General features: G+C 40.3%; 1 protein-coding gene and 1 pseudogene across 2 annotated transcripts in view; one reads left to right on the top strand and one right to left on the bottom strand.

Moving 5' to 3' along the window:
* Nucleotides 1–24,587, bottom strand: part of HMGXB3 (HMG-box containing 3) — a 71,298-nt gene extending 46,711 nt beyond the window's left edge. The window contains exons 1-3 of one of the 2 annotated variants that reach the window (XM_004453736.4): nucleotides 24,081–24,587; nucleotides 22,262–22,400; nucleotides 21,161–21,335 (exon numbers count right to left, since the gene is read on the bottom strand). In XM_004453736.4, coding sequence (XP_004453793.2) covers nucleotides 21,161–21,335; nucleotides 22,262–22,398 — 312 coding nt within the window. In that variant the 5' untranslated portion in view covers nucleotides 22,399–22,400; nucleotides 24,081–24,587. The remainder of the gene's footprint in view (nucleotides 1–21,160; nucleotides 21,336–22,261; nucleotides 22,401–24,080) is intronic. The other variant, XM_004453737.5, reaches the window with a different exon arrangement.
* On the top strand, nucleotides 775–14,020 carry LOC139439861 (large ribosomal subunit protein eL15-like; annotated as a pseudogene).
* Nucleotides 24,588–26,962: the final 2,375 nt, after the last annotated feature.

The raw sequence follows: 26,962 nt of genomic DNA, 5'->3' as shown, positions 1-26,962 counted from the left end.
TCCAGAGCTCAGTTTTGACAACCCTGAAGACTCAGGGACAACTCTAAAGACCCAGATTGAACCAAGAATCAAAGAACAGCAGTAACACAGCCTCCCACCACTAAATCCCTATGAAAGAGAAATTATACACCTGAGGAATCTCACCATCCTAATCTGATGCCTAGACATCAGCAAAAAATTACAAGCAAAACTAAAAAATGTAAAGGAATGGCGCAAGAAAAGGATAAATCAAAGCTCAAAAAAAGATACAGGATTTGAAACAACTAATTAACAAGGTGTACAAAAATTTCCAAAATCAAATTAATGAGTTGAAAGACAATAAGGGTAAAGAGATAAATAACACCAAGAAGGCACTGAGAAGACAAAGAAGAATCTGAAAACCTAAACAGAAAAATAACATAACTCATGGGAATGAAAGACACATTAGGTGAGATAAAAAACACATTAGAGGCTTATAACAGCAGACTCAAAATGATAGAAATAATAATTGATACCAAAGACAGAACAGCTAAAATTGAAGAGAGAAGAAAACAGAAAATAATGGGAAAAATTGATCAGGGAATTGGGAAATTGAATGACAACACAAAACGCAACATCATGGGAGTTCCAGAAGAAGAGAAGGGAAAAGGGGCAGAAAGAGTATTTGAGGAAATAATAGCTGAAAATTTCCCAACGAAAGTTGGCAAATGAATTTACATGACCAAGAAGTGCAGCATAACCCAATCAGAATAAATGTAAACAGACCAGACCTATCCAAGACACATACTACTCAGAATGTTAAACATCAAAGGTAAGTAGAAGTTTCTGAGAACAGAAAGGGAGAAGCAAACCATCCCATACAATGGGACACCCAGGAAGACTAAGTGCAGCTTTCTCATCAGAAGCCATGCCATGGAGGCGAGAAGACAGTGGTGTGATACAATTAGGATACTGAAAGTGAAAAACTGACAGTTGAGAATTCTTTATCCATCAAAATTGTCCTTCAAATATGAAGGTGAGTTTAAAATATTAACAAACAGAAATTAAGAAAGTTCATAAAAAATAATCCATCTTTGCAGGTAATATTAAAGGAAGCCTTACAGCCTGAAAAAAAAAAAAAAGACAGGAGGGGAGGAAAGTATAGAAGAAAGAATAGCAGAAAGGATTACCAAAAGAGTAAAAGGACAGATAAAAATAGATATGATATATGAAAACCAAAGAATAAAAGAGTGGAAGAAAATAATGCATTTGGAGTAATATCATTTGTATTAGTCAGCCAAAGGGGTGCTGATGCAAAATACCAGAAATTGGTTGGTTTTTATAAAGGGTATTTATTTGGGGTAGGAGCTTACAGATATCAGGCCATAAAGCGTAAGTTACTTCCCTCACCAAAGTCTATTCGGAGCAACATGACTGCTGACGTCTGCCAGGGTTCAGGCTTCCTGGGTTCCTATGTTCCTGGGGCTTACTTTTCTCTGGGTTCAAGGTTCCTTTCTTCCTGGGGCTGGCTTCTCTTTCCTCTGCATGCTGACTTCCTGGGGCTCCAGCTTAAGTCTTCAGCATCAAACTCCAACATCAAAACTCCAACATCAGAAAACCCTCAACTCTGTTCTTTGCCATGCCTTTTATCTGAGTCCCCACCCTCCAAGGGGTGGCGACTCAACACCCTAATCATAACTCAACCATGCCCAGGTTACAGATCAGATTACAAACATAATCCAATATCTATTTTTGGAATTCATAACCATTTCAAACTGCTACATCATTGAAAGTGAATGGATTATGCTCCCCAATCTAAAGATACAGGCTGAAAGAATGGATAAAAAACATCAAATATCCATATGCTGCTTACAAGAGATTCTCCTCAGACTCAGGAATACAAACCAGCTGAAAGTGAGAGGCTGGAAAAAGATATTCCATACAAATATTAACCAAAAAAAGGACGACATGACAAGGAAGATATAACAGTCATAAGTATCTATGCACTAAACTAGGGTGCCCAAAAACACGAGACATAACTCTAGCAAAAATGGAGAAATAGACGTCTCTACAATAATTGCTGGAGACTTCAATACACCACTGACATCATTAGATAGAACAACTAGACAGAAGAGTAACAACAAAATAGAGAACTTGAATAATATGATTAGTGAGTTAGACCTAACAGACATATAGAGAACGGTACCAAAACTCAGTGGGTTATACATTCTTAAGTGCCCAAGAATCTTTCTCCTAGACAGACCATGTTAGGTCACAATGCAGCGCTCAATAAATATAAGAAGAATCAAGTGATACAATGTACCGTCTATGATCAAAATAGAATTAAATTGAAGATGGCATCAGAATAAGGAGCTCCTCAGTCAGCTCATGAAACCGGGCAGTTGGTGGTCACTCAGAGTTATCTAAAGCACCTTTTGGAGAATCCAGGAGACCAGAGAAATATCCTGCAACATCCTTGACAGTGTGGAAGGAGGAAGACTACCCATCTGCACAGAGGAATCGTGAGTAGAGCCCTCCACACCGCTGAGGTCGGTGCCCATGGTGTGCAAGCTGCCTCGGGAGCTATTCCATGGTTGGAGTTGGAAGTTCCATCTCCTCCAATAAAAAAGGGAGGAAAACACAGTGTGGCACCGACTTTAGCTACTGATTAGGTGGATTCGGCGAGTTATAAGTAGAATCCTAGGAACAACTAAACTTTGAACCTGTCCAGGACAGAAGGAAGCTGGTGGTCACCATTCTGACTCCGCCCTGGGCAAGAGGGAAAGCAGCGCTGACTGAAAATCATAGTGCTTGTAACGACTAGCTTCTTTCCATCCAGGTTGGACTGCAGGTCTAGCCTAAACCCCAGTCCCACCTCCGGCAGGGAGGAAGCTGGGGGGACCGACACCACCTCTCTGGCAAGCGCCAAGTCATGCCGCAGAGGCTGGTGTCCATCCTACCCTAGGGGCGCAAGCCACCTCAGGAGCTATTCTGTGGCTGGAGTTAGAAGTTCCATTTCCCATAAGTGGTGGAGGAAGAGACAGATGTCCACTGACCTCAGCTGATTAGTGGACTTGGCTGGCTAAAGTATAATCTTAGAGACAGCTGGGGTCTGTCCAAGTGGGAAAGTCTAGTAGCCACCATTTTGACTCTGCCCCCTGGCATGAAAGGAAGCCTGGCTGACTGAAATCCAGTGAAGTTAGAGACGGGCTTCTTTCCACCAAGATCGGATTACAGCCCTAGTCTAGGCTCCAGCCTCACCTCCAGCAGAGAGGTAGCTGGCGGGACCTGCACCAGGCTCTCCAGGCAACTGCAAGTGCTCTCCACTGGAGGAGGCTGAATAGTCAGACATCTAGGGCTGCATCCCCACACCCCAAGAGAATAGGAGAGGAGCTGGGTATCCTCAGCCTCTTTGGGCAATGGCAGTAGTTTTCAGCCCCACAAACAGATTTGTTGAGTGCCTTTGAGCCCATCTTCACCTCTGTCCCCTCACAGGATAGGAGGGGGCTGCTGCTTCTTCAGCCTCTCCGGGCAAAGGTGGATAATTTCCACCTACAGGACTGAACTGTTGAGCATTTGTGGTGTTATTCACCCCCAAAGGGCAAAAGGGACAGTACTCCCTAATGCAGGCATACATGGCCCATTGAGATTAGACTGTTGGGCTCCAGAAGGTCCATTACCACCCCTAGCAGGGAAAGGGTCTGGTGATACATAAGTTTACCTGAGCAACTGTGGTCATTTTGGACCCACACAGCATAGATTAAGGACAAAAACTATAGCTCCATCCCTGCCTAAGGTAGGGGAGGAAGGGGTGTGATGCTTCATCAGTGTCTCCAAGTGACTACAGACAGTCTTGTGCACAACTGGGATTATTATACACGGCTACAGCTCTGTCCCTACCCTGACAGAGGAGAAAGGTGGGAGAAGCTTCATCACTTCCTGGAGCCATGTGGGCAGCTTTGATCTCCATAGCTTACAGCACCAACTACATCCTTGGCTCCTACTACATAACCAGCAAGAGAGAAAAGATAAGAAATTCCTAAACTAAAGGGAGAAACTGTACCCAGAATAAATTTATCTAGCAAGTCAGATGCAGAAACACCAAGAAAAAATTACAATCCATACTAAAAAACAGAAAGAGATGGCCCAGTTAAAAGAATAAGATAAGCCTGCAGATGACATAAAGGAGTTGAGACAGCTAATCTTAGGTGTTCAAACAAATCTCCTTAATAAATTCAATCAAAGAGATGGCTAAAGAGATTAAGGATATTAAGATAACATTGGATGAGCACAAAGAAGAATTTAAAAACATACATAAAAAATAGCAGACCTTATGGGAATGAAAGGTGCAAAAAAATAAACTAAAAAAATTGGAATCATATAATAGCAGATTTGAGGAGGCAGAAGAAAGGATTGGTGAGCTTGAAGAAATGGCCTCTGAAAGTGACCATACAAAAGAAGAGATGAAGAATGGAAAAAATTGAACAAGGTCTCAGGGAACTAAATGACAGCAAAAGACATGCAAACATATTTGTCATGGGTGTCCCAGAAGGAGAAAAAGAAGGGAAAAGGGGCAGAAGGAATATTTAAAGAAATAACGGTAGAAAATTTCCCAACCCCACTGAAGGACATAGATACCCTGTCCAAGAAGCACAACATACTACCATCCAAAAAAATCCAAACAGACCAACTCCAAGACACATACTTATCAGAATGTCAAAGGCCAAAGACAAAGAGAATTCTGAGAGCAGCAAGAGAAAAGCAATGCATAACATATAAGGGATATCCAATTAGATTAAGTGCTGATTTCTCACCAGAAACCATGGAGGCAAGAAGACAGTGGTCTGATATATTTAAGATACTACAAGAGAAAAACTTCCAGCCAAGAATCTTATATCCAGCAAGATTGTCTTTCAAAAATGAGGGCGAAATTAGAATATTCACAGATAAACAGAAACCGAGAGAATTTTTAAGCAAGAGACTACAATTTCAGGAAATACTAAAGAGTGTGCTAGAGCCTGAAAAGAAAAGACAGGAGAGAGAGGCCTGGAAGAGAGTCTAGAAATGAAGATTATATCAATAAAAGTAACTAAAAGTGTCAAAAGAGTGGTGAAAATAAAATAGGACAGATAAAACTCAAATAGTCGGGAATAAACTTAACCAATGATGCAAAGCACTTGTATTCATAAAACTGCAAATCAATGTTAAAACAAATCAAAAAAGGCCTAAATAACTGGAAGAACATTCCATGCTCATGGACTAGAAGGCTAAGTATCATTAAGATGTCAAATCTACTTAAACTGATATACAGATTTAATGCAATCCCAATAAAAATAACACCAGCATTAATGAAAAAACTGAAAACATGATCATTAAATTTATTTGGAAGGGTAAGGAGTCCTGAATAGCCAGAAACATCATAAAAAGGAAAAGTGAACCCTCATCTCCAGACTTTAAATCATAATACCTACCTACAGTGGTAAAAACAACATGGTACTGGCCTAAAGACAGACACAATAGACCAATGGAACTAAATTTATGGTTCAGAAACAGACCCTCACAGGTATGGTCAAGTGAGTTTTGACTAGCCTGTCAAACTCACACAGCTCAGGCAGAAAAATCCATTCAACAAATACTGCTGAAAAAATTGAACATCCATAGCTGAAAGAAGGAAGAGGACCCCTATCTCACACCTTTTCCAAAAATTAACTCAAAATGGTTCAAAAAACTAAAAATAAAAGCAAGAACCACAAAACCTCTAGAAGTAATTATTGGAAAACATCTTCAAGACCTGGTGGTAGGTGGTGGATTCTTAAAGGAGATAAGAGAAGGACTGAGTGGACGGACCACTGACGTTTATCTCCATGATAGACCATATGTTGGGACATAAAGCAGATCTTAATAAATTCAACAAAATTGAAATTATACAAAGCACTTTCTCTGATCATAATGGAGTAAAGCTGGATATCAACAAGCAGCAAATAAAGGGAAAATTCACATATATATGGAGATTGAACAACACACTCTTAGATAGTCAGTAGGTCAAAGAAGAAATTTCAAGAGAAATCAATATCTCGAGATGAATGACAATGAGAATACAACATATGAGAACCAATGGGATGCTGTGAAGGCAGTGTTGAGAAGAAAATTTATAGCCCTCAATGTTTACATTAAAAAAGAAGAGCCGGCTACAATCAATGACCTAACTACACAGGTGGAGGAACTAGAAAAAGAACAGCAAGCTAATCCTAAAGTAGAAGGAATGAAATAACAAAGGTAAGAGCAGAAATAAATGAAATTGAGAACAAAAAAACAATAGAGAAAATTAACAAAACCAAAAGTTGGTTCTTTGAGAAGATTAACAAAATCAACAAACCTTTAGCTAGAGTGACTAAGAAAAAGAGCGAAGATGCAAATAAATAAAATAAGAAATGAAAAGGGGAACCTTACTACTGACCCTATAGAAATAAGGGAGATCCTAAGAGGATATTATGAACAACTTTATGCTAAAAAACTAGACAATGTAGATGAAATGGAAAAATTCCTAGGAATGTACAAACAACCTATACTAACACTAGAAGAAATCGAAGACCTCAACAAACCAATCACAAGAGACTGAAACAGTCATCAAACAGCTCCCCAAAATGAAAAGCCCAGGACCAGACAGTTTCACAGGTGAGTTCTACCAAGCATTCAAAGAAGATTTAATACCAATCTTACTCAAGCTCTTCCAAAAACTTGAAAAGATATTACAAAAAAGAAAATTACAGACCCATTTCTCTAAGGAATACAGATGCAAAAATTCTCAATAAAATACTTGCTGATCGAATCCAAGAACACATTAAAAGAATTATCCATCATGATATCAGTCCTGGGTTTTACACCAGGCATGCAAGTCTGGTTCAACACAAGAAAATCAGCATACTATACCACATTAATAAATCAAAGAAGAAAAATCACATGATCTTATCAACTGACACAGAAAAGGCATTTGACAAAATACAGCATCCTTTCTTGATATAAATACAACAAAAAATAGGAATTGAAGGAAATTTTCTCAACATGATAAAGGCCATATATGAAAATGCCACACTAACACTGTACTCAATGGTGAAAAACTAAACGCTTTTCCGTTGAGATCAGGGACAAGACAAGGATGCCCACTGTCACCACTGTTGTTCAATGTAGTGCTAGAGGTTCTAGCTAGAGCAATCAGGCAAGAAAAAGAAATAAAAGGCATCCAAATTGGAAAGGAAGAATTAAAACTTACTATTCGCAGATGATATGATTGTATATCTAGAAAATCCCAAAAAAATGTATAACAAAGCTGCTATAACTAATAAATGATTTCAGTAGTGTCAGGATACAAGATCAATAAGCAAAAATCAGTGGTGTTTCTATACACTAATCATGTACAATCTGAGGAGGAAGTCAGGAAAAAAATTCCATTTACAATAGCAACTAAAAGAATTAAATATTTAGGAATAAACTTAACCAAGGATGCAAAGCACTTGTATTCAGAAAACTATAATGCATTGCTAAAAGAAATCAAAAAAGACCTAAATAATTGGAAGAACATTTCATGCTCATGGACTGGAAGACTAAATATCATTAAGATGTCAATTCTATTCAAATTGATACACAGATTCAATGCAATCCCAATAAAAATTCCACCCAGAATTTTTAAGCAAATGGAAAACACAATTATCAAATTTATCTGGAAGGGTTAGAGGCCCCAAATAGCCAGAAACATCTTGAAAAGGAAAAATGAAGTTGAAGGACTCTCACTTCCAGACTTTAAATCTTATTACCTAGCTACAGTGGTAAAACAGCATGGTATTGGCATAAAGATAGACACAAAGACCAATGGAACCGAATTGATGGCCAAGTGATTGTTGACAAGCCACAAGCCCTCCCAGTCAGGGCAGAACAGTTTATTCAACAAATGGTGTTGGGAGAACTGGATATCCATAGTCAAAAGAAAGAAGGAAGACCCCTACCTCGTACCTTATACAAAAATTAACTCAAAATAGATCAAAGACCTAAATATAAAAGGAAGTACAATAAAGCTCCTAGAAGAAAATACAGCGAAACGTCTTCAAAACCTGGTGGTAGGTGGTGGATTCTTAAACCTTACACTAAAAGCACGAGCAACAAAAGAAAATATGGATAAATGGGACCGCCTTAAACTTATACATTTCTTTGATTCAAAAGACTTCATCAAGAAGGTGGCCATGGTGGCTACTGGGGGTAGGGAGTGGGAGGAAGAGATGTGATGTGGGGGCATTTTCGGGGGTTGGAGTTGTCCTGGGTGGTGTTGCAGGGACAGTTACCGGACATTGTATGTCCTCCCATTGCCCACTGGGTAGACTGTGGGAGAGTGTGGGCTATGGCGTGAACCATTGACGAGGTACAGCGGTGCTCAGAGATGTATTCACCAAATGCAATGAATGTCTCATGATGATGGAGGAGGTTGTTGTTATGGGGGAAGGAGTGGGGTGAGGGGGTTGGGGGGTATATGGGGACCTCATATTTTTTGAATGTAACATTAAAAAAATACATAAAGACAAAAAAATAAATAAAATTTAAAAAAGAAGGTGAAAAGGCAGGCCAGTAGATGAGAGAAAATATTTGGAAACCATTTATCTGATAGGGGTTTGATTTCCATTCTATATAAAGAGATCATACAACCCAACAGTAAAAGAGCAAGCAATCCAATTAAAAAATGAGCTAAAGATTTAGACAGACATTTCTCCAAAGAGGAAATACAAATGGACAAAAAGCACATGGAAAAATGTTCCATATCACTAGTTATTGGAGAAATGCAAATTAAAATAACAATGAGATGTCATCTAACACCACATATTAAAAAACACCATTATTAAAAAAACAGACAGTAAGTGCTGGAGAGGATGTGGAGAAATAGGAACACTCCTTCACTGTTGGTGGGAGTGTAAACTGGTACAGTTTGGTGGTTTCTCAGGAAGCTAAATATAGAACTGCCATATGATCCAGCAATTCCTCTACTAGGAATATATCCAGAAGAACTAAAAACTATGACACAAACAGACATCCGCACACCAATGTTCAAAGCGGTGTTGTTCACAATTGTCAAAAGATAGAAACAACCCAAGTGTCCATCCATCAATGAACAGATAAACAAAATGTGATATATATGTACAATGGAATACTATGCTGCAATAAGAAGAAATGAAATCATGGATGAGCCTTGAAGACATTATACTAAGTGAAGTAAGCCAGACACAAAAGGACAAATATTGCATGGTCTCATTAATATGAACTACATACAAATAATAAACACATGGAATTAAAACCTATAGTATAGGTTATAAGGAGATAAGAGGAGGGTTGAAAAGAATTATGGATGCTTAATGTACGTCAAGTTTTAATTGAATTGGGCGGCGGACTTGGTCCAGTGGTTAGAGCATCTGTCTACCATATGGGAGGTCTGCGGTTCAAACCCCAGGCCTCCTTGACCCATGTGGAGCTGGCCCACGCACAGTGCTGATGCGTGCAAGGAGTGCCGTGCCATGCAGGGGTGTCCCCCGTGTAGGGGAGCCCCACGCGCAAGGAGTGCACCCCGTAAGGAGAGCCACCCAGCGTGAAACAAAGTGCAGCCTGCCCAAGAATGGTGCCGCACACATGGAGAGCTGACACAACAAGATGACGTAATAAAAAGAAACACAGATTCCTGGTGCTGCTGACAATAAGAGAAGTGGACAAAGAAGACGCAGCAAATAGACACAGAGATCAGACAACCGGGGGTGGGGGGGAAGAGGAGGAAAATAAAAAATAAAAAAAAAAAGTTTTAATTGACTTGACTGTAAAAGTGTGGAGATGGATAGAGTTGATAGTAACACATTATAGTCAGTAGCAACTGTTTTATAAATGGGATTGTGACTGAAAAAGGTAGCCTGGGGAAAAATGTCAATAGAAAGAAAGCTAAAGAATAATCCAGGGACTGAATAACATAGTGAACCCAGAGGTGATTGAGAATTGTGGTTAAGGGTACAAATGCAAGAGAGTCCTTCTCTGAGCTAGAGCAGATGTATACCACTATTGCAGGGTGATGGGAATATAGAGAAACATGGGAAAACTACAAGTGGTGTAACCAATAGACTGTAGTTAACAGCAATACTATAATATTCTTGCATCAATGCCAAACTGTACTGTGTTGATAATGGAGGTATATGGAAAAAGTGTGCCAAATGTATGCTATGGACCATGATTGGTGGTAATAATCTGATAACATTGTCTCATAATCTGTAACAAATGTTCCACCAGGGTGTGGAATTGTATGGAAAATTTACACAACTGAATGTTTTGCAAGTTCACAATATCTGTAATAAAAATATATTTTTAAAAAATAGTATGGGTTGGGGGAAAAATATACCACATGTAAGATAAGGACTATAGTTGGTAGTAATTTGATGATGCTTTTGCATAGTTTGTAACAAACGTTTCACACCAATGCGAAGAGCTGGTGGAGGGGTGATGTATGAGACTCCTCTATGATGTTATGCATGTTTATTTTGTAAGTTTGCAATCTTTACTATACACTTATTGTTTATATGTGTTCATGTATGAATGATATACTTCAATAAAAATTTTTTTTAAAAAGAATGAAACTGGAAATTAATAATAGACAGGAAAGAGGTAAATCTGCAAATGTGTGGAGGCTAAACACACTCTTAATCAGTGGGTCAAAGAAGAAATTGCAAGTGAAATCAATAAATATATCTAGACAAATGAAAACAAGAACAAAACTTAACAAAACTTATGGGATATAGTGAAGACTGTCTTGAGAGGGAAATTTATAGACCTAAAAGCCTATATTAAAAAAAGAACAAAGAGCTAAAATCAAAGCTCCTAACTGAACAATTGCAGAAACTAGAAAAAGAACAGCCAACCAATCCCAGAGCAAGCAGAAAGAAATAATAAAGATTAGAGCAGAAATAAATTAAATTGAGAACAAAAAAACAATAGGGAAAATAAACAAAACCAAAAGCTGGTTCTTTGAGAAGATCAATAAAACCGACAAACCCCTAACAAAGAAAAAAAGAAGATGCAAATAAAAACAATCAGAAATACATGGAGGGGGTGAGGAGTGGGGTATAAAGGAACCTCTTATGTTTTTTAAAGTAATGTTTTGTGTGATCTATTTATCTTTAAAATAAACAAATAAATAAATAATGTGAAGTGAGGGGGGAAAAAAAGAAAGCAAGGGGGAAAGTTACAATTAACCCCAAAGAAATTAAAAGGATCTTAGTAGGATATTAAGTGATATTCTCTTTGTCCATTTCCATGTCCATTTCCATTTCAATAAACCTAGAGGAAATGGACAAATTCCTAGAAATGTACAACCTACAATGACACTATAAGAAATATAAGAAGTTAACAAACACATTTAAAAGAGATTGACTCCATCATCAAAAATCTCCCCCAAAAGAAAACAGTCCAGAACCAGACAGTTTCACAGATGAATTCAACCTTGCATTTTGAAAAAAATTAACACCAATCCTGTTTAAACTCTTCCAATAAACCTAAAGAGGAGGGAAATTACTCAATACATTTTATGAAGTGCTTTAAAGGGAAAGTCTAAGGTCATGTATATTACTAAAAGGAAAGCTAAATAATGTAACATGGGACTGTAGAGCATAGTAAAGCCACATGTGAAATAGAAATAAGTATAAAATTGCATACACATGACCGTCTTTCTTTGAAACTGAACAAATATTGTTAATGCTACAAGATGTTAATACCAAACCCCCCAAACCCCACATTATGCTAAGTTAAAGAAACCAGCCACAAAGTACCACATATTTTATGATTCCATCTGTATAACATGTAAATATAAATCAATTTATAAAGATGAAATTAGATTTCATCTTTGGGGATGGATAGAGGGATTGGGGGTGTGTGGAGATTTTCTTTCTGGAGTAACGAAATTTTTCTAAAATTTTTTCTGGTGATGAACACACAACATTGTGATTATACTAAAAGCCACTGATTATACACTTAGGATAGATTACATGGTATTTGAACGTATCTCAATAAAAGTGCTTTAAAAGAAAAAGAATAAAAAACTTTTTGTTTCAAAGGAAACCATGAAAAAGTGAAAACAGAGAATGGGAGAAATTTTTGTAAACCATATATCTGAAATAGGACTTGTATCTAGAATATATAAAGAATTCTTACAACTCAATAATAAAAAGATAACCCAATTTTAAAAATGGGCAAAAGCAAGAAAGCGGACAACCTAGTTGAAATGGACAAATTCCCAGAAAGGCACAACCTACAATGCCTCTACAAGAAATAAGGAACTCAACAAACCAATTACACGTAAAGAGATTGAATCAGTCATCATAAATCTTCCAATAAAGAAAAGTTCAGGACCAAATGGCTTCATAGGTGAATTCTACCAAACATTTTGAGAAGAATTAATACCAATTCTGTTTCAATGCTTCCAAAAAATTGAAAAGGAGGGAAAACTACCCAACACATTTTATGAAGCCAACAACACCCTAATACCAAAGCCAGATAAAGACACTACAAGAAAATTATAGACCAATCTCTCTGATGAACACAGATGCAAAAATTCTCAACAAAATACTTGCAAATTAAATCCAAAAGCATATCAAAAGACTTATACATGAAGACCAAGAGAATTTATTCCTGGTATGCAAGGCTGGTTCAACATAAGAAAATCAATTAATATAATACACTACATTAACAAATTGAAGGAAAAAAGTCCATAATTATCTAGATCAATGCAGAAAAGGCACTGAAAAAAATCCAGCATCCTTTCTTTATAAAAACACTTTGAAAGATAGGTATAGAAGGAAAATTCTTCAATATGGTAAAAAGCATATATGAAAAACCCATAGCCAACATTGTACTCAATGGGGAAAGGTTGAAAGCTTTCCCTCTAAGATCAGGAACAAGACATGGATGCCCATTATCACCAGTGCTATTCAACATTGCACTAAAAGTTCTAGCTAGAGCAATTAGACAAGAAAAAAGAAAAATTAAAGGCATCCAAATAGGAAATGAGGACTTAAAACTCTATTTGCGGATGACATGATCCTATATTTAGAATAGTCTGAAATGTCTATGACAAAACTACTTGAATAAATGAGGTTCAGCAAAGTGGCAGGATACAAGATCAACATGCAAAAAAGAGTAATGTTTTGGTACACTAGTAATGAACATCCTAAGAAGGAAATCAGTGCTCGTTTTGGCAGCACATATACTAAAACTGAGAAGGAATTAGGAAAAAATTCTATGTACAATAGCAAAAAAAAAAAAAAAAGGTTCCTCAAACCGAGGATTCAATTTAACCAAATTATAGGACCTGTATGCAGCAAATGACAAAACAATAAAACAATGCTAAAAGAAATCAATGAAGCCTTTCCATCTGGTGGCAGCCATCAGAGTAAACCAAGATAGGTGCTTACAAATACAACCAGGAGCTACGGAGGAAGCAGAAGTCCAATGTGATGTGCTTTCTTTTGAGGGTCCACTGCTGGCAGTAACACCAGCTCTCTGTGCTCCATAGGGCCCGCACCACATCCCAACAGGCCAGATAAAGTGTGCAGACTTGGGTACAAGGCCATGGAAGATTATGTCATCTACAGGATTTGAGTGCGCCATAGTGGCCGCAAATGCACAGTTCCTAAGGGTGCAACCTATGGCAAGCCTGTCCGGTGTTAATCAGCTACAGTTTGCTTGAAGCCTTCAGTCTTTTGCTGATGAGCAAGCTGGAAGGCACTGTGGAGTGCTGAGAGTCCTGAATTCTTACCAGATTGGTGAAGATACCACAAACAAATTCTTTGAGGTTATCCTCATCAATCCATTCTATAAAGCTATCAGAAGAAATCCTGACAACCAATGGATCAACAAGCCAGTCCACAAGCACAGGGAGATGCATGGACTGACATGTGTGGGCCACAAGAGCTGTGGCCTTGGAAAGGGCCACAATTTCCATCACACTATTGGCGGTTTTTGCCGTGCAGCTTGGAGAAGGCATGATACTCTCTAGTTCCACCATTAATACTAATATGTAATGTTTGTAAAATTCATACCTAATAAACAATTTAGGACAAAAAAAAAAGGAAATCAATGAAGACCTAAACAAATGGACATTCTGTGTCCATAGATTGGAAGACTAAATATTGTAAAGATGTGAATCCTATCCTGATTTATAGAATCAATGCAATACCAATCAAAATTCCAACAGCCTACTATACAGATATAGAAAAGGCAATTAGGAAAGTGGACTTGGCTCAACGGATACAGTGTCCGCCTACCACATGGGAGGTCCACAGTTCAAATCCAGGGCCTCCTTGACCTCTGTGGAGTTGGTCCACGTGCAGTGCTGATGCACACAAGGAATGCCATGCCATGCAGGGGTGTCCCCGCATAGGGGAGCCCCACGTGCAAGGAGTGTACCCTGTAAGGAGAGCCGCCCAGTGTGAAAGAAAGTCCAGCCTGTCCTGGAGTGGCGCCACACACACGGAGAGCTGATGCAGCAAGATGACGCAACAACAACAAAAAAAGAGACAAGTGGACATAGAAGAACACACAGCAAATGGACACTGAGAACAGACAACTAGGGTGGGGATGGGGGAAGGGGAGAGAAATAAATAAATCTAAAAAAAAAAAAGACAAGACAATTAAAAGTGCACCCAAATAGCTGAAAGCACTCTAAAAAAGAATGACAAGGGAGGAATTTCACTGCTTGACCTTGAAATATATTACAAAGCTATACTGGTCAAAAGAGAATGGTACTGGCATAAAGATAGACATATCCATCAGTGGAATAGAATTAAGAGTACAGAAATAAATCCTCACCTCAAAGGTCAACTGATTTGTGTGTGTGTGTTGTTTCTTTTTAATTTGTTTTATTTATTTATCCACCCCCACCCCTTCACTCTTTTGCACTCACTGTCTGCTCTCCATGTCCATTTGCTGTGTGCTCTCTGTGTCTGCTTGTCTTTTCTTTAGGAGACATTGGGAACCGAACCTGGGACCTCCCATGTGGGAGAGAGAGGCATGCAGTCACTCGAGCCACCTCCACTCCCTGCTTTGTTGTGTCTCTCATTGTCTTTCCTCTGTGTCTCCTTGTTGTGTCATCTTATTGCATTAGCTTACCACACCTGCCCATCACACCAGCTCACTGTCTTGCTCATCTTCTCCAGGAGGTATTGGGAACCGAACCAGGACCTCCCATGTGGGAGGCAGGAGCTCAATCACTAAAGCTACATCCTCTTCCCCCAACTGGTTTTTGACAAACCTATCAAATCCATGTTCCATGTTAACAGGATAAAACAGCCTCTTCAACAAATGATGCTGGGATAACTGGATATCTAACCAAAAGAAGGAAAGAGAATTCCTATCTTGCTCCCTATACAAGAATCACCTCAAAATGGATCAAAGACCTAAATATAAAAGCCAGGACCATAAAACTACTAAAAAAAAATGTAGGGAAACATCTTAAAGACCTTGTGGTAGGTAGTGGTTTCTTGAACTTTACACCCAAAGCATGCACAACAAAAGAAAAAAATAGATAAATGAGTCCTCCTCAAAATTAAACACCTCTGCACCTCACAGGACTTTGTCAAGGGGGTAAAAAGGCAGCCAAGTCAATGGGAGAAAATATTTGAAAATCACATATCCAATAAGGGTTTAATACCCACGATATATAAAGAGATGCTACAATTCATCAATAAAAAGACAAATGACTTGATTAAAAATGGGCAAAAGACCTAAACAGTCATTTGTCCACAGATGAAATACAGATGACAAAAAAAACACGACAAAACGTTCAACATCACTAATGATTAAGGAAATGTAAATCAAAACTATAAGATATCATTTCAAACCTATAAGAATGGCCACTATTAAAAAGACAGAGAACTACAAGTATTGGAGAGAATGTGGAGAGATAGAACACTTACGTAAAATAACATGTACCATTGTGTAAAATGGTACAGCCACTGTGGAGGACTGTTTGGCAGTTCCTAAAGAAGTTCAATATAGATTTGCCACGTGACCCAGCAATATCACTACTGGATATATACCTAGAGAGCAGTGACATGGACATCTGGGAGAAATGAATATCCATAACCAAAAGTATGGAAGAGAACCCCTATCTCACTCCCTATACAATAATCAACTCAAAACGGATCAAAAACCTAAACATAAAACCCAGGATCATAAAATTCCCAGAAGATAACATACGGAAACATCTACAAGACCCTGTAGTAGATGGGGTCTCTTAAATCTTATACCCAAACCCCAAGCAACAAAAGAAAAAACAGATAAGTGGGTCCTCCTCAAAATTAAACACCTCTGCACCTCAAAGGACTTTGTGAAGAGGATAAAAAGCAGCCTACTCAATGGGAGAAAATATTTGGAAATCACACATCTTGAGAAGGATCTAATATCCATGATCTATAAAGAGATCCTACAACTCAACAATAAAAAGACAAATAATCTGATTTAAAAAATGGGCAAAAGACCTAAATGGACATTTTTCTAAAGAAATACAAATGGCAAAAAAAAAAAAAAAAAACCATGGGAAACGGACTTTGGCCCAGTGGTTAGGGCGTCCGTCTACCATATGGGAGGTCCGCGGTTCAAACCCCGGGCCTCCTTGACCCGTGTGGAGCTGGCCATGTGCAGTGCTGATGCGCGCAAGGAGTGCCGTGCCACGCAAGGGTGTCCCCCGCGTGGGGGAGCCCCACGCGCAAGGAGTGCGCCCGTGAGGAAAGCCGCCCAGCGTGAAAAGAAAGTGCAGCCTGCCCAGGAATGGCGCCGCCCACACTTCCCGTGCCGCTGACGACAACAGAAGCGGACAAAGAAACAAGACGCAGCAAATGGACACCAAGAACAGACAACCAGGGGAGGGGGGGAAATTAAATAAATAAATAAATCTTAAAAAAAAAAAAAAAAAAAAAACCAGGAAAAAATACTCAGCATCATTGGCTATTAGGGAAATGCAAATCAAAGCTACAATGAGATATCATTTCATACCTACTAGAATGGCCACTATTAACAAAACAGAAAACTACAAGTGTTGGAAAAGATATAGAGAGAAAGAACACTTATTCACTCCTGGTGGGAATGCAGAATGGTAAAGCCCTGTGGAAGTCTGTTTGGTGGTTCTTAAGAAAGTTATAGATTTACCACGTGACCCAGCAATACCACTAACTAGGTAAGGACTGAAAGCAGTGACACAAAAAGGCAACTGAACACGAATGTTCATAGCAACATTATTCACAATTGCCAAAAGATGGAAACAACCCAGGTGTCCATCAACTGACAAATGGATGTACAAACTGTGGTTTATATCCACGATAGAATATTTTTCAGCTGTAAGAAGAAATGAAGTCATGAATCATATGACAACGTGGATGAACCTAGAGGACATTATGTTGAATGCAGCAAGCCAGGCACAAAAGGACAATTGTATGATTTCGCTATTATAAACTAAATATAATGAGCAAACCTATAGAGTTAATAGCTAGAATATAATAAGTCACCAGAGAAAATAATGTAGTTAAGAGAATGGAAAGCCAAAGTTTAATCTGTGCACAATTGGTAAAGAGTTGTTTGGAAATGAACAGAAATGGCGAAAGCATATCACAGGATTTTTAATTAGTAGCATTAACATAAGGGTATTCCAGTGGTTTGTATTTAATTTTTGAGTAATGAAAACGCTTCAATATTGACTGAAGTGATGAATGAACAACTCCATGATTATACCAAATGCCATTAATTGTACCCTTTAGATAAACAGTATGGTTTATGAAGAAAAACAATAGGGTGGGTTGGGGAAAAATATACCAAATATAAGATATAGACTATAGTCAGTAGTAACACTTTGATGATGTTCTTTCCTAGTTTGTTACAAATGTTTCATAACAATGCAAGGTATTTGTGGTAGAGTGAAGTATGGGAGCCCTGTATGATATTATGCATGTTTGTTTTGTAAGTTCACAACATTTACTACACACTTACTCTTTATGTATGCTCATATATGAATGATATACTTCAATAATTTTTTTTAAATGAAAGGAAAAAAAAAACCCAAGAGAGCTGAATCTGGCTATTTGAGTTCCTTTTCAGCTTTGCTCCTATAGGATTCCAAAGTAGCAGAAGATTTAAACGCCAAAATGAATAATGCTCAATACAAAGTCAGAAAGCATAAAATACAAATTAACAGGCCAATTTAGAACTCAAGGGTATCAAGGAAGAATCTTGACATCACTGGTTTCTTTCAAAATTAAAAGGAAGATGATGAACAGATCACAAAGCTAGGAAGGATTCCTGAGTGTACATTACATATGAAAGGAGTTATCTGTTAAGGCCCTGAATACATTAAGGGATAAAAAGAACATGAATATTAACACTGACTCAGGGCCTTCAGGCTTAGAAAATACTTTTACACCTAATTTTTACCTTAAAAACAGCACTATCAAATTTGGTACTACGATAATTCCCATGTATACAATGAGGAAATTGATTCTAAGGCTCAGAGCCTTTCTGTTGTTTTTTAAAATTTAAACTGAAATTTACCTATTAAGGAAAAGTTCAATGGTTCAAAGTAAACAGTTAACTGAGAATTCAAATTAAATGGAACAAAAAATAACTCCAGAGGTGTCTTCTAAAAGGAACACTGAAGTCAATTACAAAAGGATCCTTAAATCAAAAGCAAGTAATCGATAAGACTACTTAGGGCACAGAGGAAACACTCAAGAGTTGAAAAGTTAAAAGCACTCAGATGAAGCAGAAAAGCAGACAGATGGAATCCTTCATGGAGCCTTTACTAGAGAAATAATGGGGAATTGACATTCTCAAGTCACCCTTTGAAGCAGACAGAACAAAACTAAATGAGTCTAAATGGTGGTAAGTACATAGGGCAGCCTGGCCTTAATCAATAAATCCAGGATGGCAGGGATAGCATTCATCTTAGAGCTTGGAAGGAACAACACACTTGAACCATGTATCCTGCCACTTAGCAGGACACCTGAAGGACTGCCAAGGAGACAGCCTGCCACAAGGCAACTATTTCCACTGAAAAAGGAGTTAAAGTTAAAGGTTTCAACTTGCAATGACCAGGCTATTTTTCCTGCAGGAATTGCAATTTAAGGAAACAGCAGTTTTAATAGTTAATCAGGGGGAGTAGCCTGTAGCTCAGTGGTTGAGTGCCTGCTTCCCTGCTTCTTATGTACAAGGTCCCAGGTTCAATCCCCAGTCCCTCCTAAAAAAAAAAAAAAAAGTTAATCAGTGCTTTTTGTTATTGTGAACTTGTTGGGGAAAAAAAAGGCTGACAGAAACAAACCTGTTTCCTTACTTGTTCTTTAATCCAAGTACTCAAAATCTCAGCCTCCACCAATCATGTTTGGCCTTAACCTTGCATTTTTGTTTCTATCATAATTCTCAACCACACGTGGTAACAAAAGAATGTGTTATCACACAAAGCAGCTGTATCCTTCATGTTACTCAAATGTGGCCAGTCTCGAAGCCAAACTCAGCATGTAGATGCAGTGCATTCCCCCCAGCGTGGGACATGACACCCAGGGATGAGCCTCCCTGGCACCGAGGGATCACTACCAAATACCAGCTGATGATGCAACTAGAAAATGACCTTGAATTAAAGGTTCAATGTGGATCAGCAGAATATCCCTGTCTACATATAATAACAGGACTTTAAAATGCTGTTTGACCTAATGTAAGGGGGAAATGGAAAGGAGAAATGAGTTTATATGGCTATGAGTCTCTAAAAAAGAGTCTGGAGGTTGTCAGAAGGATTGCCCTTATGCACACCTGAGCAGAGTCTCAGAGACAGATAAAGTAGATACAACCCCAGGTACTGGTTCTTTTGAGGGCTAAAGAGACCCACAGGTTCTATGGTCATGGCAGATGGAGTTCACTGCCATGTAAGTTGGCCCTTCTTTGGAGCTGGTGTTTCTGCGTGATGGAACTGGACTCAGATGGGATCTCTTTTCACAAGACTTTCATGCTACTTTACTGGAATTGTAGTTGGTGCTGGGGTTTAAGATATATCTAGGGGATTTGAATCTCTGGACTGACAATATGATAGCCACACCCTGAACCTCAATAGACTTCAACTCCTACACTCTGATTTATTGGACTTACCCCACTCAGCTAACATGGAGTTGAAGAATGTCAACCACCACACCATGGAGCCTAGAGTGCCTACAACTGAAAGCAGGAGGATTGCATCCAGTATCCATGTGGAATCTAAGCCCCCTCTTGACATAGAAGTGCAATGGACACAACCAATCCAATGTCCACAGAGAAAATGTGGCAATGGTGTGGGAAAAGTGGCCATGGTGGCTGCTGGGTGCGGGAATGGGAGGAAGAGATGAGATGTGGAGGCGTTTTCGGGACTTGGAGTTGTCCTGGGTGGTGCTTCACGGACAATTACGGGACATTGTAGATCCCCCCAGGGCCCACTGGATGGAACGTGGGAGAGTATGGGCTATGATGTGGACCACTGACCATGAGGTGCAGCGATGCCCAGAAATGTACTTACCAAATGCAATGGATGTGTCATGATGATGGGAGAGAGTGTTGCTGTGGGGGGAGTGGGGGGTGGGGACGGTGGGGTTGAATGGGACTTCATATTTTTTGAATGTAATATTTTTTAAAAAATGAATAAAAAATAAAAAATAAAATAAAATAAACAAAAAACAAAGCAGCTGTATCTTTCTCTAAATGTAGAAGCCAATTCCTGGTTATGTTCTCAATGACAGGGAGCCATACAATACAAATCAATTAATTATCTTAAATTTGTACCTTAAAAATTCTTGGTATAGGAAAAATGACTATATAAGTCAATATATTAAAGGAAAGTAATATTAGCTACCCACAAGTTTTTGCTAAAATTCAGAAAAGGAACGTAAGGCTCACTGCAGATAATTTTCAGAAAATGTCAGCTCATGTACTGCTGCAACCGCAGGGGATAAGGAAGTGTGGGGCATCACTGAAATGGAAACAGACAATATTAGACTCAAGAAAGATAAAATGATTCAACTCAAAGGTTTCCCAAGAAAAGAAATGGAAACAGGAGAACAGGAAGTTGGTCTCCCCAAGGCCTTCATCATTGAATTGATGGAGAAATTGGAGTGGGGGGTGTGGGGTTACTTACAGGATCCAAACCTTCTTTCTCTAATTTAGCTTTCTCCAAGTAGTAACTCCTCTCGGCCACGCTGAGAAGCCTCCAACTCTCGCTAATCTTCTTATTGATCTCAGATTGAGGGAGGTGGGGGAGCTCCTGCTGCACTTTCAAGTAGATGTCATAATAGTATAGGAGGTAAGCAGACCTGAGGAAGCAAGGATTTCTTAAGGCTTTTCCTCGTTCAACCAGTAAATATTATTGTTAGATTTTAGATTATGAAGAGACAGATACAAAACCCAGCATCTAACATCAAAGTATTTATCTAAATAGGAACTGAAGTCCAAGAAACACTTAAATACAATTTCAAATGGTGTATAGGAAGGCAAAACAAATGGTAAAATACAGTTAGTGGCCATTCTTTCTTCAGAAACCTGGAAGCAAAGCAAATTCTCATCTGGCTTACTTTTTTACACACCACTTTCTCTGTGATATAAGCAAACACACAAACAAAAAAGATACAGGTGCCCCATCATGGCACTCTCAGGATAAGGTTACTTAGAGGACTGATTATGCAGTCTGGTTATCACTCACACCCTTTACTCCTCTATACAACCTTTGGTCATCTTAGTGGTGAGGAGCATCTAGAAATGGAACCATTAAGATGGCCCAATACTGGTAACCTCAGCAAGAAGTCTGGAGTATTCACTGGGGAGATTAGAGCTATAATTTGCATATTCTTTATAGATCTCATTGGACTACTTATGATTGCATATTTGTATTAATGTCCTGTTTTAAATATTTTAATAAGAATAAAGTACTTCTTTTGTACAGTGCTTGTACCATCTGATGGTGTAATTTCTTGTTAGCCTGGAAACATGACCAAGGTCTGGCCAGGAATGGCAGGCTGGCATGGCATAAATCTGGCTACTGCCCACTCCCTACCTCACCCCAGCCCACCACCATAAGATTTCAACAATCAATGTGACACTCTTTCTCAATGAATCTGGATGCAGCCTTAAAGTCCTCCTCAATACAATTCTCCAAGCAGTTTCTGCTTATGAGCATTCCAACCTACTGAGCATTTTGGTTGACTTTTTAAATGCTAGCAGTAACCAAAAAGTTTTGGCTAACCTGGGTTTCTTGGCCTTTTCTCCATGTATCTTATACTTTTTCTTCTTCTTGGGTGGCCCAGGGGAGGTATAGCAGTAGGCTTCCTCAATTTCCTCCATCACGACAGTTACCTCAGTACCATCATATGATGCATCCATGGCTAGAGGGGAGGAAAAGTCATATACAAACACAAAGTTTCAAAAATCTGCCCTACAAGGGGCAGCAGCCTTCTAATAATCCTTATGTCTGTTGGAGCCTTAAGGCTTAGCCATTTTCCAAATTCAGCAGATCCCAAAAAGCATTTTAAACAGACAAGAGTCCAGAGCTCCAATTCAGATCTTCTGACTCAGAATCTCCAGAGTGTTTGAAAATCTGTATGTTCAACAAGTATCCCCAAGAAACTCTTTGATCGGCAAATTTGACCAGAGTCTTAAACAATTCTTTAACTTATTTTCACTCACAGGATACTCAGCAGTCTTCAACTGTGAGATTTATTAGCCCCTTATTATAGGGATTCCATTTGCTAATAGATAAAAAGAATACCTGCCTCCAGTTAGAAGTCTGGCCCTTCCCTCATATGTTTCATCACCTTAAGCAAACTGTTTCAATAATCATTCAGTCATCCATTCAAACATGCAGTAAGTGCTTATAAAAGATTTCTTTATACTCTGTCAGCTTACATGATTTGGGGCAGGTCCCTTAGCTGCTTTAGGTTCAGTTCTGTCTATCATGTACAAAAAGACAGATGGTTCACCAATCTCTACCAGAGATTTATATTCGTAAGGCCCAAAAAGTACAACACGTGACCTTATCAGAGAATAGTCAAGTGCTATACAAATGAAAGGGTTCATTATTAAAGATAAATAATCAGTGGCTGAGATGCTTAACTATCTGCCCAAGGCCCCTAGACACAAATAAAGACTGAGAGGCAGTTTTTTGACTCAAAAATTTAACTCTGTAGGCGTCCTTTCATTACACAAGGCTGCTACCCATTTCCACTGGCAACTCTAAACAAGAGCTGTTCATAAAACTTTCTGCCATAATGGAAGTGATTTTTATTATCTGTATTATTCAATACAGGAGCCAGTAGCCAGACGTGGCTACCAAGCATTTGAAATATGGCCAGTTTGACTGAGGAACTAAACTGATTTCTTAATGCAGACTGTTTTGCCCTTAATAATTAACTTCCGGGCCCTTGAGAAATTGTGGAGAAGAGCAGTAACTGCTGGAGAACATGTGTAAAAGTTAAGGCACCCTACAAAGAAATTAGGAAGCAAAGTCATTTGCTTGTGGTGGGCGCAAGAAGGGAGTGTTCTATGGTTTTCGTTTTTTACTACCTGTTTTAAACCTGGGTCCAAGCTTGTTTTCTGATCATAGGCTTCAGTACAGCAATGCAAATAAGATAACATAAAGGTTAAAACCAAGGGCTCTGGAGGGCAAAAGATCAGGGTTCTTTTCCAGGTTACACTATTTAAAAGTACTAGAAGTGAGCCCTTGATCTTCAGCAGTCTACTTATACTCTCTAGGTCTCCGTTTTCTCAGCTGTAAAACAGGGTTAAAGACAATACTTGACATTTGCAAACCACTTTCACCGTCCCATCTGATCCTCCTCGGAACCTCACGGGGTAGCATGTGACGGCTCAGCCATGAACTACAGCATGACTCTGGGCTAGTTCCTTTCTCTCTGGGTCTCAGATGTCTTAAAGGTACGGACTCCGGGGTAGGACACTATGGCTCACTGGTTGTACTTCGTAGAAGAGGAAACAGAGGTTAGTAGAGCCCAGACCGAGGTCCCCCGGGGGGTGAGGCGCGCAACGCGGCCCTTGAGGGCGGGACTTACCCAGAGGAGCGTGCACGACGCGCGGTTCACATTCCCGGAGGCACCCGGCCAGGGGACTCGACGAGGGGGCTGGCCGGCACACTCGCGCTCCCCGCTGTCTGCGAGAGGCGGCTCTAGTCGTGACAGCGGCAACAAGGAAGTGGCGGCGAGCGCTCGCGCGCGCATCCCGGGGGCTGAAGGAGCCCCAGCCCCACGGCCCCGCCCGGCGACACACGGCGCGGAGTTGCGACAACCCCTCTCGCTTTCCCTCCTCGAAGTCGCGATAAGAGGTCGTGGAGGATGGGTGTAGGAGCACCAGTTTGCTTCGCAGGCCTTTCACCGACGCCTGCCAAGGGCCCCGGGGTTCGAACCCCGGGGAGCCCGAGAAAAACAGCAGGGACGCCGGCGTCGCTGCGGCACCAGTTCGGCGGTGGAGGCTGAGGGAGGAGGCGGCGGCACACCTCCGATCGCCAGGGAGACCTGTCCCGGCGACCCTCGCGGCGCACCGGAAGCGACCGGCGGCGCGTGACTGCAAGAGACACCTCGCGCAAGCGCAGCAGTCCAGCCCTAGCCAAGAGGCGGGCTCATAGAAACTGTTTAGAGTGATCGAGGGGAGCTGCTAAGGCGGACGGACTGCTTCCGGCCAGAGGTCCCGGGCGGTGGTGGAAGCTGTGGCCGCTGGCAGTGGAACGCCCAGGCCTAAGTCCCTGGGCACTGCTGTGGGGGCGTTCAGGTAACTGGGGCGGGGCTGCTCCAAACGTGAGGTCAAGGCCCCGCCTCACCTCTCAGGGCCACGTTGGGCCCTGGGGAACCCCAGCACCACCCTCCCCACAACACAACGTTCAAGGCTTGACCCCAGCCCGCCTCAGTGTATCTCCGCATATTCAGGATAAGGTTCATACTTGCACAGCATCAAATCCCCCATCTTCACTGCCGTGATCAACCCTCAGTCTGTCTTTCCCTCATCACACGGATAGCAGTAGTAGCGAGTTCTTGGAGCGATTCAAGGCTGGAGCTGAATGACTGTGGGAATGACCGGGAGTCGGATAAGGGTTGTATTTTATAGTCCTTTTCCACTGCTGTTCCACATTTATACAAGTTCCCACACGAGCCTCACTATCTTGCAAATGTATTTCCAATCTGCCTACTTCTCTCCATCTCCTTCTATCACCAGTCTTCTAGTTACCATCATCTTCTGACTGGATTTGGTCTTTCTGCCTCCACTCTTGTCCCTCTACAATCTTTTCTCCACACAGCAGCCAAATTGATTTTTTTTTTTAGTGTAAGTCTGATCTTGTCACTCCCTCTTCTTGTTCACGTAGAATAAAATTCAGACTTCTTAGTTTGATCTCCAAGACTTTGTCTGCCTTGACTCTTGCCTAGTTCTCTTCTCAGTCATTACAGTTCCCAGAACAAGCAATGTAGCACAATGGCTTTGTGGTGAGCCTCCCTGGCTATGAATCCCAGTCCTACCAAGGATAGGCTATATTAAGTATGCAAAACGCTTAACAAATTATATTCTCTCAGTAGATTCCCATCTCCATCACTGGCACCACCATCTACTGGGTTGCACTCTGTTAAAGCCAGAAATCTGGGAGTCATCCTTGACTCCTCCTATACCTCAGATCCTATCCATCAGCAAGACCTGTGAAAACAGCCCAGATTTACTACTTGTTGCCATCTCCACTACCACTATTCTACTCCCAGCCACTCTTAGCTCTCATCTGGACTCCTGCAGGAACTTCCTAACTGGTCTCCTGCTTTTCCTCTGGCACCCTTCATTTCCATTGTCTGCACAGCCGTGCTCTCTCCTTGCTTAAAATCCTTCAGTAACTTGTGTTGCACTCAAATTAATATCCAGACTGTATGTGGACTGCTTTTATCTTCAAATTTATTTATGTATTTATTTTTAAAGATTTATTATTTATTTATTTCTCTCCCCTTCTCCCCTGTTGTCTGCTCTCTGTGTGTTCTTCTGCATCCACTTGCATTATCCAGTGGCATTGGGAAACTGCGTCTCTTTTTTGTTGTGTCATCTTGCTGTGTCTGCTCTGTGTGTGGCTCCACTCCTGGGCAGGCTACACTTTTTTTCACGTGGCGCAGCTCTCCTTCTGGGGCCTACTCCTTGCTCATGGGGCTCCCCTATTGCTGGGACACCCCCTGCATGCCATGGCACTCCTTGCGCACTGCAGCACTGCACATGGGCCAGCTTACCACACGGGTCAGGAGGCCCTGGGGATCAAACCCTAGACCCTCCATGTGGTAGACGGACTCTATCAGTTGAGCCACGTCTGTTTCCCTGTCTTCAGATTTAGGGCCACCTCTCAGGAGAATGGACTTCATCCATTAGGCTCTTCCTTTCTAAAATTTAAATCTAATCACATCAATCCTAAACAATAACAATAAGACCTCTAAAGGCCTCTCATTGCCCACAGAATCAAACTAGACCCTTCCTAGGCCTTTTTGTGATCTGGCCTTTGCTTTCCCTGACCACGCCATTTTATTTTCTATAGTATTTCATTGTCTTTGTACATATTTCCTTCTCTCTTCTGAATACCTAATTGTTTATTCTTGAAGGCCCAGCATAAATATTGTTTCCTCTTTGAAGTGCACTGTTTACCCATCCCCTACCCCAGTTGATCACTCATACTTCTATGTTTCCATAGTACTTTGTAACCTCTGTTATAGTATTTCACACTCTAGTGTTTGTCTTCCCTGCCTAATGGTAAGCTCCTCAAGAATGGGCACTATATGCCATTCATCTCTGTGTGACTTTTTGAGCACAGTGCTTGGCAAGTAAAGGGTGCCATGAATGAATGGATAGATATGTAGAAGTGGTTATAGAAACCTGCTCTTGGAAAGGGGCAGTGACGGCATTAAGTCACAGCAGCCTCTCCTCCTTT

Source organism: Dasypus novemcinctus, chromosome 2, assembly GCF_030445035.2.
Source record: "Dasypus novemcinctus isolate mDasNov1 chromosome 2, mDasNov1.1.hap2, whole genome shotgun sequence".
Classification (NCBI taxonomy): Eukaryota; Metazoa; Chordata; class Mammalia; order Cingulata; family Dasypodidae; genus Dasypus; species Dasypus novemcinctus.
Note: the sequence above shows the minus strand (reverse complement) of the source record. Positions and strands in the feature narration are given on the sequence as shown.